Source organism: Mya arenaria, chromosome 7 (genome assembly GCF_026914265.1).
Source record: "Mya arenaria isolate MELC-2E11 chromosome 7, ASM2691426v1".
Classification (NCBI taxonomy): Eukaryota; Metazoa; Mollusca; class Bivalvia; order Myida; family Myidae; genus Mya; species Mya arenaria.
In genome coordinates this window covers 8,934,266-8,947,703 of record NC_069128.1, presented here as the reverse complement: position 1 = coordinate 8,947,703, position 13,438 = coordinate 8,934,266, and the positions used below count along the sequence as shown (strand labels likewise).

General features: G+C 35.1%; 1 protein-coding gene across 1 annotated transcript; it reads left to right on the top strand.

Annotated features, from left to right (window-relative positions):
- The first annotated feature begins 1,666 nt into the window (after positions 1 to 1,666).
- On the top strand, positions 1,667 to 3,646 carry LOC128240479 (heat shock 70 kDa protein 12A-like). The gene is made up of 2 exons (XM_052957123.1): positions 1,667 to 2,681; positions 3,009 to 3,646. The coding sequence occupies exons 1-2, from the start codon at positions 1,667 to 1,669 to the stop codon at positions 3,644 to 3,646; spliced, it is 1,653 nt and encodes a 550-aa protein (XP_052813083.1).
- Positions 3,647 to 13,438: the final 9,792 nt, after the last annotated feature.

Here is a 13,438-nt window from a genome sequence, read left to right as displayed (position 1 = left end):
AGAACCTTCCCTGAAAAGTATGTTTTTGTTTATGCATGCTCTGTTTTGATTATAAAACTGAAGAAAAATGAAAATATTTCTCTAAAACCTTTTTGCTGATACTTGGTTATGTTGGTCGATTTCCAATCTTTATTTGCAAAGAATTTTCTAAATTAACATTTTGAATTATGTTCATAGCGCAATAGTACTTGAGAGAAAAAAACAACCTTTGCATGAGATTGAAACATTTCAACGGATTTGTCCTCGAAAATGTCATTTTGGTAAAAAGAATTATTGAGGTGTGTAAATCTCTATATCTTTTAAACTACGGTTTTTAATTAGAATTTTAGTAAGTGCTTGTCGAAGGTATCCCTTATCAATCCTTAACTCCCTTTCAAACCGTTCAAATATTAGAATAATATGTTCAAAAGATGACAAGAAAGATATGATATGCAGATGAGATGATAGGAAGTGTAACAAAATTGTGTAAATATATGTGTGAATATAACTCATAAACCATTCTACTTGGTTACCATAAGAACAGGATAACACTGGAACGTTCAAAGTGAAAATATCGCATAATTGTAAATGTCGAATTTCGAACACGAGCAGTGAAGAACACAAGCAGTAGACTAACTGTATTGCATGTCAGTTGCACATACCATTTGTAGATGAAATAGTTGGTAAACTAATTTAGATAACTTTAAAGGACATATACATGCTTGTCTTCAGTAATTGTATGAATCGTACTAAAATATGTTATCCTTTTTGGAAAGTAAAATGTAGGTATATGATAGCTTGACCAGTCAGTACGTTTTATGACCATCGGAACAAATGTGACGTTTTATTCGAATTCAATGTTAAAGGTAACACAAACATACATATATGAAAGGAAAACTATAAATGTACACCATTCATTTAAATAAATGCATCGTGATGTTTCTGAAATTTGAAGCTTGTAATAAAAAACATCAGAACAGATCAGAAGTTTATGTTGTCTTATGCAACAACTCATCTCTTCATATAAATCTATAAAACTCAAATACAAATTCATACACATGAGTCTAAAAAAATGACGATTGTTTTGGCGATATATAGACAGTGGCTAAACAAATATCGCTGTATTTAACGTCTTTTACATGAGCTTCTCTACCGATATTAAGAATAAACACATACCCAACTGAAACGATTATCTCCATTGACGTCAACGATAGATGGAATTAAATATATTTCAGTCACGGCATAAGTAATTGTCATGTATGTTCTTTTGTGCGCTTGGAATGCAAACACTCCTGTATCTTCTTAAAGACTTCTTTTATATGTTTCATATACACATACTTAATGGACAAACAAACAAAAGATATAGATGGGACACTTAGATGGTAAACAATAACTTTAGGATAAGCAGTAAACGCTAGCGGCGGTCCTGTTAGTGAAAATGATTTTGTTTTCTACTCTATTCAATGTCTCTTGAAACATGCTCCCTTTACAAATTTCAAATAGTGCAAAAGTTGTTATTTGAATCTACTTGGGATTGAACCCACGAGCCCTCCCTGGCAACAACCTCTCCCTGTGCGGATTTCACACTTTGAAATACAAATGAAATAACATGCGCTCCTATTATTATATACTAACTGTAACTGATAAGATTTTATACGGCACATGCATTCTTGTATTTTACAGTAAAATGGGAGCTGGCGCCTCGGCAAATCGGAACACAGAAAATAAATACGCTTATTCGATGACAACTGATAACATTGATAGATGGAATGAAGATAACGGACTTGCAGTTGTTGCTGGAATTGATTTTGGAACATCTTACTCCGGATATGCTTTCTCGTTAAAAGGCTCCCTTGACGTCATCAGCACACAGAAGCATGGCGGCAGACTTCCAAAGGACCGGGTTCCGACGGTAATACTGCTCAACCCCGACCAGACGTTTAACTCGTTCGGGTACGATGCCATTGAGACTTACAGTGGCCTTTCTGTGGATGTGAGACCACGTTACTTTTACTTTGAGAATTTTAAGATGTTCCTGTACGAGACCATGCACGGAAAGGCCACGGTGAACTTGTACACACTACACCTGCGGGCCGTGAAGGAGATGGGGCTGAAGGATGTGGCGCAGCTGGAACAGCTTCCTTATAACCAGTGGCCAAAGTACCTACAAACATATATCGATTCAGATATCAAACACAATTCACACTCTCGATTTTTAAGAATAAAGGACACTTTAAAAAAAGAAATAGATGCACAACAATTATTCTCTCTAGCATTCAAGTACTTTAGAGATCTTGCAGTGGAAACAGTGGACCTGTCAACACATGGTCTGAATGAAAAGTACATTCAGTGGATGATCGGCATTCCAGCTGTCTGGTCAGACACAGCCAAACATTTCATGCGTCAGGCAGCAAAGGACGCCGGCATGCGTCCTGAAAACCTACGACTCGTCCTTGAACCAGAGGCGGCCTCTCTTTTCTGTGAAGAGCACGCAGTTGTGGCGTCTGGGAACACATTAGATAGACTTCCAGTTGGTCACAAGTACATCCTGGCTGACCTTGGAGGCGGCACGGCGGACATTTGTGTTCACGAGATCATGAGCGCAGGAAGACTGAGGGAATTGTACAGGGCCACAGGCGGAGACTTCGGGGGAAATACGGTGAACAAGGAGTTTGAAATATTTATATCAAACGTTGTAGGATGTGGAGTTTGGAAGGAGTTTAAGAAAACACATTGGGCGTGCTATTGTGACTTAAAACTATGTTTTGAAACTAAAAAGCGAGAATTTCGTATGGATACTACAAATGTAATTTTTAAATTAGAACCGTCACTTATATCATTGTGTGAAACATCCTCAAATGAAACGTTTAGTTCAATAGTTTCTAAATGTAAACACAGTACCAGTGTTGAGTATAAAACCAATCTAGGAAAACTTTTTATCAACAGATCTAAAATGGAAGAATTTTTCGATCATTCTTTGTGCGGAATCATTCAGACATTACGTCATATTGTACAATCTTGTAAAACAGACAATATCACAACATTGCTGCTCGTTGGAGGTTACGCTGAGTCTCAGTACATAAGGGAGAAAATCAAGTCAGCATTTCCGAACTTCAGATTTATGCTTCCTTCTGACTCGCGACTGGCCGTGTTGAAAGGCACCGTTATGATGGGATACAAGCCGAGAAACATCGTAGAACGGAGGTCCCGGTTCACATATGGGTTTTGTTGTAACGAGGCATTTTTACCGGGCGAGCATCCGAGGGAATTAAGATTGATCAATGATGGTGAAGAAATGTGTAGGGGGGTGTTCGTGAAGATGATAGAGAAGAATCAGTTGGTGAATTATGGCGACACCTTCACATGGGAGGGACACTACTCAGCAGTAGATATGCACAATAAACATATAGCAAGGGAAACCGCACTTTGGCGTTCTTGCCACTCGAACCCACGCTTCTGCCTTGACAAGGAGGGCAGCGAGCTGCTGGGTATAGAGGACCAGTTCTGTGAGAAGGTGGGTAAGTTCGTCATTAAACCGCCGCACGAGGGGTGGCCAAACTATTGGAATTGTGAGACACAGCTTATTGTCGGGGAGACAGAACTTATTGTGAAATTCATTAATAAGAACACTGGACAAGTGTATGAAACGAACATGAACTTCTTTTAAGTCGCAAAAATGAAGTAATGTAAGTCTTAATATGTTTAATTCCATTGATAAGTTCTGAAACAGTATACTATTAGAGTTTTATTGAGGGTGTGCAATTTATATTCACGAACATTTTCTGAGTCCCTCAAAATAAATACATTTCTGAATCATTTTTCTTTATATCTAGTAAAATTCGCAATTTATTAAGGAATTTATGATACATTTTGGCCTATGTTAACCTACATCGTCTTCGGACATGTGCGAGTTTATTTGTTTCATTGTTAAGAAACCTAAAGGCACCAGTTGAACTGAAAATTAAATTCACTGATTCACTTGACGATAAGCAAACACATATGGATACAAGTTATCTTTGATTATTAAGTAATGCATGGATGGAGCGAAAATGAGTGAATTCATAGCAAGCGACTCGTTGTGAGAAAGAAGCTATTGTCAATTCCAATAACATTCAAATAATTTTCACTGCATTTTTCGTTTGAGTATTTCCTGTTTTGAGACAAATCAATACTGATATTAGTGTTGGCATATCGGTATAAATGGAACCACTCTACCGATCATTCACACTAAAGTAATGTTTTGAAACCGTATTATGCTCAGGTTTTGATATATATATATTTTGTGACTAGCAAAATATCTGTAGGCGGCAATGACGGTGTCTAATTAACTCGTTTCTTACCAAGGTTCCGGGTTTGATTTTAGACGTTTTTCACGTACATTTGCATATGCTTAACCTTATTTGGAAGAAGTACGTTTTTTACATATCTTAAATAATTTAGTTTTTTTTTTCCAAGCGATCTGGTATTTATTTCTCAACAAAATTTGTAGGTAAATTGTGACTCATAAATAACAAGGTCATACATGAAAGCACATTTGCCTGATATGTAGTCGTTCGTGAATCTAATACTTTCAATGACAACCCAGCTGATAAAAATATAAATCAGTGTTTGAAAGAAGGCCCCTGTGTTGTGATAAATCAGTAAAATGTAAGATCCTATTAAAGTTGAGACCGGGAGATAAGGTAATAAAGGGTTTACCCGGATACAAGGATTTGACGTCAACGTATCTTTATTGCACATATACACAGAAAGAAAGACAGTTGTAAATCGTGAACATAAACGATTGAAGCACACATCAATAAAACAATACCGACCATGTTTTATTGGGAACGATATCATCTGTATTAAATCAAAACCGAGTTTGCAATTTAATGTTAGCGATAAACTACCCTATAACATGTTTGTTTGACTTTAACATCATGTTTCTTATGTCTATAATTATTGTCTTTGCAAACAATTAATTCTTCGGAAACGTCAATAACAAAACCTTAAAGGAATAAAACAATTGTAAAGATTGTGTAATTTCTTCCCATTAAGCACCGTATACTTCATTTTATACATAAATCCTGCGTATCAAATACTACTTAATTATGATATGCAGTGATAACTGCGTACCACATACCGAGCTTTTGAGTCTTGATTATTGTGAATATCATGTACCGGTAAGGAGGTTTCAGCCTAACGAAATAGCATACCATGCAATAAATATCAGACAGCGTTACACATGTATGTTAGAACAAAACCAATGGAAACAAAGCAAGGATACCCACAGTTGCCTGATCTTTAACTAAAAAATTTTTATAAGAAAAATAACAAACAAACAAACAAATGTAAATTAATGTCTAAGACATTGTTCGACAGGTTTGGTTTGTATGCAGTAGAAGCAGTTACAACAAAAACAACAGCATCATTAACAACTGCAACAACAACAACTGCAAAAGCAGATACCATCACCACAATGACAGAAACAGCTATTCCAGTAGCCGTATACACAACAGTAACAATTACATCAACAGCAACAACAGAAGCAGCATATACAATCAACAAACATGTATGAACAACTATATCAGCAACCATATTACCACAACAACAGCAGCAGCAACAGCCGCATCAGCAGCTGCAGTAACAACAGAAACAACCGCCACAGGGACTGGAGCGGCTTTTCCAACAGCATTAACTCACTAGCCACCATACCACTAGCAGCAGCAGCAGAAGCATTTCACATTTTAACCTCCGTTTAAGTGCATCGTGTCCGAACCCAGCGCGTGCTGCAGAGCATCATAATTATCAGAACTGTATAAAAATGTGCAAACGATTCAGCCGCCATACACTGTATCATATGGCTTTAATAACGAGCTTTATTTCTCTACGAAGGCATATCAGTGTTTCACTCAGTTGAATTTAGGAAGGGCGTTTGTTGGAGTCAGGAAAACGACCATTTTTGGCAACCTTTATGCGGAAAGTTATTGTGCTGGATGATATGGTTACAAAAGCGCTAAAGATCCGGTTGTGACTGATCTGTCTAAGAAAGGCACTCGTCATAGAAATTTATCTGTCATCGTATTGAAACAGAACTTGTCTTTTACTAACCTCCAACGCAACGAGGCACTTGTACCTACCTAATAAACTCCATGGACAATTAACAGTTCATGACTTTATCTAGAGATATGAGTCCGAATAAATTGCAGGATTTGGTAAAATGCTTCAAAGAAGCCGTTACTATACCATACGGTTAACTTTTCGTAATTTTGACACCTGAATAACTGAAAATGCGCACGCAAATATAAGACGACATAAGAGACGTTGCAACCATCACTTTGATCAACATGGGTCCATTGTATAACGCAACCCTCTTTTAGGACAGGATAGTCAATTGTACTCTGCTTCAAAATGTGGAAAACAACGACGCAATGGTTTCGTTCGACTATTGCGGAGCCTTTCTTACGGACACTCATAACTTGCAATTACGTTAAAATGAGTTGTGCGGGGAAAAGGTCATTGAAAGACGAGGCTACTTTCGATGATGAACCGACAAGCAAGTCACGCCGCTTGGAATTGATCTCGATTGACGGAGATGACGCGAATAACGAAAACGATATCAGGGACTAATTCGAAACTTTTGTTGCCAAAAGCAAGCGAAGAAAAGGAAGTCGTGGTGGACGGGAAGAACAAAGAGCAGTTGTTGGCTAAAAATGGTTATTTGATATAAAAGTTATTAATTTAATATCAGACATAGGAACAATCACATCGTGATGTATACCTATGAAATTGTACGTTAAAGCAAGGTCTTCCTATTGTATCCTTTATTTACATATTTATGGAAACCAAGACAATATTCACCCAGAATAAAATAATTTTCACTGGCAAAATCGCCATTAGCCTCACTTTTAGAACGCAACTTATATCAGAGAATTAAAAACAGTTAGAATATCACTGTTTAATGTGTTTATTACATAAAATATATTTATAACTAGCAGAAACTAATATGCATGGACTTTTCAAACGTCTTTAAGTCTAGGGAAGGTAACTACGGTTTATATTAAACAACTATAATTGTTGTGTTACGTACCCTGAATAAAGCGAAAAGCATAACCAACACTACAAAAAATCTAATTTTATAAACTTTAATGGTTCAATATCATATTTCTGTCCGTCATAAGCAATTCTGACGAAGGAAGGTTTTACAGGGGATTTTACCAATACTTATATTTTAACGCAATAAAGTGACACTATTCTGTCTGCTCTTATTTGTCCACATGTTTCATTTTTATCTGATCGGCCTTTGCTATGTGTCAAGTCCAAAGAAACGTTTTTACATATGCAAGGCGTGACGTAATCTTTTTGCGCATGAAGGGTAATGTATTGACGCGACGTAGCTGGTAGAAAGCTAGTAGGTATTATGACAGAGTAGGTTTGGTAAAACAAACTCTATTACGTTTTGAAAATGAAGCAGCCGTATTAATTGCTCCATGCATATTTTATTACCTCATTAAGACATCATACATATCTTTTGTGTATATTTTTTTTTATAAAAACGCAAAATAGGAATTGAGGAAATCCGATTGATTTCCTTTTCTTGTTCACTACAAACATGTTTTCGATATTGTTTTCTGTTGAGACATAACTTAATTTTAGCGAAAACCAATTTGATGACCTCATTGCAAATTATACACGTATAGAATGGAGATTTATCCTGGCCTTGAATGATATATAACCTATTAATAGAAACATTCATTTTGGAAGTATTACAATCAGTAATTGCAAAACAGGTAGTCTGCACGTTTATGGATCCTTTATCTCTACAAAACCACTTAACAAAGTTATGCGATAACATTATCTTTAGTTAATCATACCAAAGCGTTTTTTTGTTTTGATTGATATGACGGCAAAAATGCTACAGTAAAGGAAGCGATAATATGGAAATCATACGAAGGGTGAGAAAGGGAAAGCGATGGGATTGGGGGATGTGGACAGGTCAGGTCAGTGGTTGGTTCGGGTGCTAAAACTGCGTTTGCGTATAGATAAGCTCGTTATCATTCGAGCTTTTATGCCAGACCATAGTATTTCTATAAATACTATTTATACTAATGACCATGTGTTTATTTATTCATCACGTGTTTTGTTATAATAATAATCACGAACAATAGAGGTCATCAGGATCAGGTCAATGTTGTCGAGTAATACATGATCGTATAATAGTTAAATCTCAATTGGCATGAGCCTAGTTATATGTTGTAAATTATGATCATTACTAGTTGCAAATATGTCCAAAACATGATGTTTGTTTTACATGCTGTTCATTCGTCTGTGATTAAATTTATTCAGGATTGTTGTTGGTGCGTTTGCAATGGACGTTTGCTATATCATACGTCATTGAATAATGCAGGTCACTTGCATGTTTTCCCCTTGAAGGACCGCAGTCTGATGTTTTAATATAATTGGTATGTAACCCACATGGAAGCTACATCCATTTATTGCCAATCAACTGTACTTGGTGAATTCATCTTGGATGTTGCAAGGCGCAAACTTTCCGCAGTGATCGTGTTGGGGCAATACTCACAGTGGTTGCAGAGTCCATAGGAACAGTTGTTCCAATATCTACATAACTCAGGCAAAATTCTTTGTTATGTTCTACTAAGCCATCCGTTGTCTATTTACTAATCAACAAATCAATCACCAGCTATGACTGAGTTACGAATTATTGTGCGGTAATGAGCGTGGCCTTGACCTTCGAGATGAGTGTACGCATGTCAAGCTCGGTAATCCTTCTAAAGGAGCTTGAGCATGAATAAAATGCGCGGCACATCTTAACCGATAGTGCACTTAAATATGTTAAGAATTTATTTCATTCACATAAATAGTAAAAAAGCTTTATCTGAGTCATAAATTATTGCCAAGAAATCATATGTAAGGGACCGATAAATGAACGGACATTGCGTGTTTTTTATACTGCCCTTCAGGAAATATAAAGCATCTTGTATTGAATCTGATATTTAGGATTTGTTAATATGTTTACATATGGTCTTATTTTCATGAACCTTGAACAATCACTCGTACTCACGTACACGCCGTACCCTACTCACAAACACAGATGGACACATACATACATTTTAAAATAAAGATATTGGTTCATTTTGTATTTTGCTTAATGAAACTCATTTATTATGTTTGTTAAACAGAAGCTTAATTTAGCCGGTTCTGGGGAGGGAAGGCGGCATGCTTAAATGTATAAATCTTTCCACTTCACGAATGTTTATTTGATGAATTAGGTATCATGAAATCATAGAAGGACACGCAATATATGTTCAGTGGATTTAGCTGCGCAATTTAATATCTTCAAATACTTTTATCTTTAAAAAGCTTAACCCAGATTACGATTTTTTGGTCTGCATTTTCCTCACAATTTGTAAAGGTCCTTCAAGTAACAAGAGGTTCTTTCTTGACAAAGAATCATCAGCTATTACAATTCGTACTGCGCTGTTAGCTGGACTTTGTTTATTTACAGGTAGGATTTGTATTTCAAAATTGTTTGAAATAAAAAAAAAATAAGTTCGCATTTGTGTTAAATTAGGAAACTTTTCATTTCTTGATTGTTTTATGAGTTGGCATATAGTTTAAAAACATTTTAAGTCAAGTTATGTTACACTTCATGTTTTGTTTAATTGATGATGCTCGCTTTATAGGGCATAATTTCCTTCACATTATCAGTCGGTTGGTTTCATACGGCCCAAATTTGACAGTCGCGTATTGTTAAAAATATCAGGAAAATACTGATAACACGTACACATATTGTTATAATGTACGAATAAACTCATGTGATAAAGCGTTTCAATGAATGAAGAACTTAAAGTTAAAATACAAAAAAGAGAATATAGGGACTTTAAATGATGATAACGAGCTATTGTCCACTGTCCGCGTAGTTACATATGTTCGTGAACTTTAGACAACGTGATTTTTCTTGAAAGCAATTATTGGCGTGGGTACGCAATCTGCTGAAAGTGAGTTTTAAGTCAAGGTATCATAATTGTGTAGTAAATAGACCAAAGTTTTAAGCGTGGTGGTAACTGCAATAACGTTATAGCGTTTTATATTCGTATTTGGACCATTTTTACCACAACCTTTTCCATATTCGTTCGCAAAAAGTAACATAAGGGATTATTCATCTTTCGCAAGAGGTATACCGATGATAAATAATGGTTAACTGAATTTATAATTTCCAAAATTATAGAGTTTCAATCACGAGGGCATTTCCTAAATAACCTTTTTAGCCTACGTGGAAGAATGCACCAGAACATGATGATAAATACATTAAGGACGCCTGTCGCATTATGTGAATAGAACACAATCATTAACAGTATTATTCACTTCGAGAAAATCATAACAATATCAAACTTAACTTGCTAAAGAATATCAGAAATTTATGTTCTGCAAGTTTCAGCTCCATAATATAATAAGGGCTTTACCATAGAATCAAATAAAATATTTAATAAAAGAACAATAAAAAGGTCACTGTTAGAGCATAGATTGATTCCCGGACCCAGCAAGTTCTTTTTACATAGGCCAAAATTATTTAGGCGTGCAAAAAAGCCCCATGTATTACACTGTTATATTTACAAGGGCCCCTTTTTAAGACCAATGATGATCGTATATACGCAGCGATTCTAAATTTAATTACGTTAGTTTTATTTTGACTAATAGTCGGATATGAATAAATTGCAATTACATTTCAGAAGTATTAAAAGCGAAACTCGCAGTTATCTGAAATAGATTACACTTCAAAATAATTCTGAGAACATAATTGATAGTCAGTAACACAAGCACCAGTATTCCTTGGGTATGCACAGTGCCCAGGAACGTCATATAAAACGTACATTTAAAATTGCATGTTATGAGCATAACAAGGCTAAAAAAGTGATTTCCTCAAACAATGTATAATACTCATGGCATGCTTACACTTCAAAATAATTTTGAGAACATAATTGATAATCAATAACACAAGCACCAGTATTCCTTGGGTATGCACAGTGCCCAGCAACGTCATATAAAACGTACATTTAAAATTGCATGTTATGAGCATAACAAGCCTAAAAAAGTGATTTCCTCAAACAATGTATAATACTCATGGCATGCTTACACTTCAAAATAATTTTGAGAACATAATTGATAATCAATAACACAAGCACCAGTATTCCTTGGGTATGCACATTGCCCAGCAACGTCATATAAAACGTACATTTAAAATTGCATGTTATGAGCATAACAAGCCTAAAAAAGTGATTTCCTAAAACAATGTATTATACGATATGCTGCATATTCATACATACAGTCCTCCTTATGAACAAAAAGCGCTTTTATGTTACAATGACCCCTGTTTAGAGACACAAAGCATGGACAAAAACGGCAATCAACGAGTGTCAAAAACGGACAAACATACCACAAACATGTACAAACAGACAAATGCACGACATAGCATAATCGGTAAGTCACACTTAACATGCTCATTGGATTTACTCAGGGGGCGATGCCTAAAAAGCTGGTATCTGTTGGTGGCACGCCAAAGACCATGGCCCAAATTTCTCGAAACTTTTTAAGCTTAACAGGTTTAAGTAGCTTATTATAGTTAGCCAAAATACATACTGAAGTAGGATTTTGATTAATAAAAAATGGTTTATTGTATTTATCATAAACATAATTCCTATCTTAAGTGTTATAAATAAAAAGAAATATTAAATATTACGCAAATTATTAAAAGACAAAAAGTGTGAGCTTAGCTTAATCCTGTTATAAAGGACTTAAGAAGTTTCGATAAATTGGAGCATGTAAATCACTAATATTAATTTTGAGTTCAGTAGGTAAACTTATTGTCGAAGTTAGCGGTCCCGACAAAATACGCATCCGATTAGTGGAATACAAGTTGTTTGTGTATACTGTGCTTTAAAGGGCCTTTGACGTATAATGAATCATGAAACATATTGTCCGAGTCTGTGTACATGTTTACTCACTAATATGTTTTGTCAGGCAATTTTTTCGAGACGATTTTAGGTTTTTGGGGTATCTGCCAACTCTAGATATGCTCAGATTAAATATGTATTCATGCTATCAATTAATGACAATACACTTCATCTTCTAACGCCTTCTAATCTGCAAGATCTTATATTGCTGAACTATTTTAACCTAGATCCCGGCAGATGAGGAATGACACCATGCTGTATGCTACCTTATATATAATCAGATAAAGTATTTATTTATGCTGCCAATCAATGATATTTGCAAAGAAACCTCTTTTGTTTATCTTGAGCAATTTAATCTGTGAATAAAGCTGAACTACTTTAACCTAGATCGTAGCAGGTTTATGGTTTTCAACTGCGCATTTACCTTAATATATTGACAACAATTGATTCTAACTTTGTTTGGATTGTTATACCTATTTACAAGTTTTACTTCGGCATTTATTTATTAATATTAACAGGATCGTTTACCTAACAACACTTATTGTAATGATAAAGTGAAATAAACGTTGTGAATACATTTTAGTTATTTTGAAATTAATTTAAACTTCTACAGTAGTGTTAAAATATTCTGGAGAAACATGACTGAAACGCACGATCTCCTTTTCTTGCATAATGATCAAATGGCGACACTTACCTCATAATACGCAATCATGGTCGACATTAAAACAACTAATGATAGTGGTCAAACATATTATCAAATCGTCCTCATTTTTCACAAACGTGACAGCAAAATGCCGTAGAAAGACATCTTTGTATAATGACGAGTGACATTCAATTTGACCTTTCACGAAAGGTTTCCTATTCGTCGGTCATGTGAAAAAATGGCATGACCCTAATATCCAGAAGCATATTAAGCATGTCAGACTAACGTTTCAAAATCACTAGGTCAAATATATTACTTAATATTGGTTTTACGGATTAATATGATATTATGTTTTTATCAAGTGTCTCAAAACTCTTCTTAATGAGAAAAAACATAACCATACCCACACAAAAATAGTTAGATTAGCTCAAGTCTATAAGGGACTTAAGACATTTAGAGAAATTGGGGCCTGGCCAATTTTGGCCTTTTATAACACAGGAAATTATATTATGATATAACTTCAAATAAATATAACTATATTCTAAGTTCAATATTAATGTTTCAGATGTCAAAAAATAGATGTTTAAAAACATGTAAATACCTGTTTTCGCATTATTGCAGGTATTTCACACACATTTTCGTAAAATAAGAATCGATATACAAAACTGTCTTTTGGTTATCCGATAAGCGGTTTCCTATGAAAATATAAGTAATTCCTTACCACAATTTAGTTATAAATCATATTAAAATAAAAATATTCCGATAATTGGACTGGGCCTAAAATCCATGCCGAAATGGTTACTCGGTTGAATAGATCTGCAAAACATTTTTAATTCATCAGATATGCACCAGGCATTCGACATAA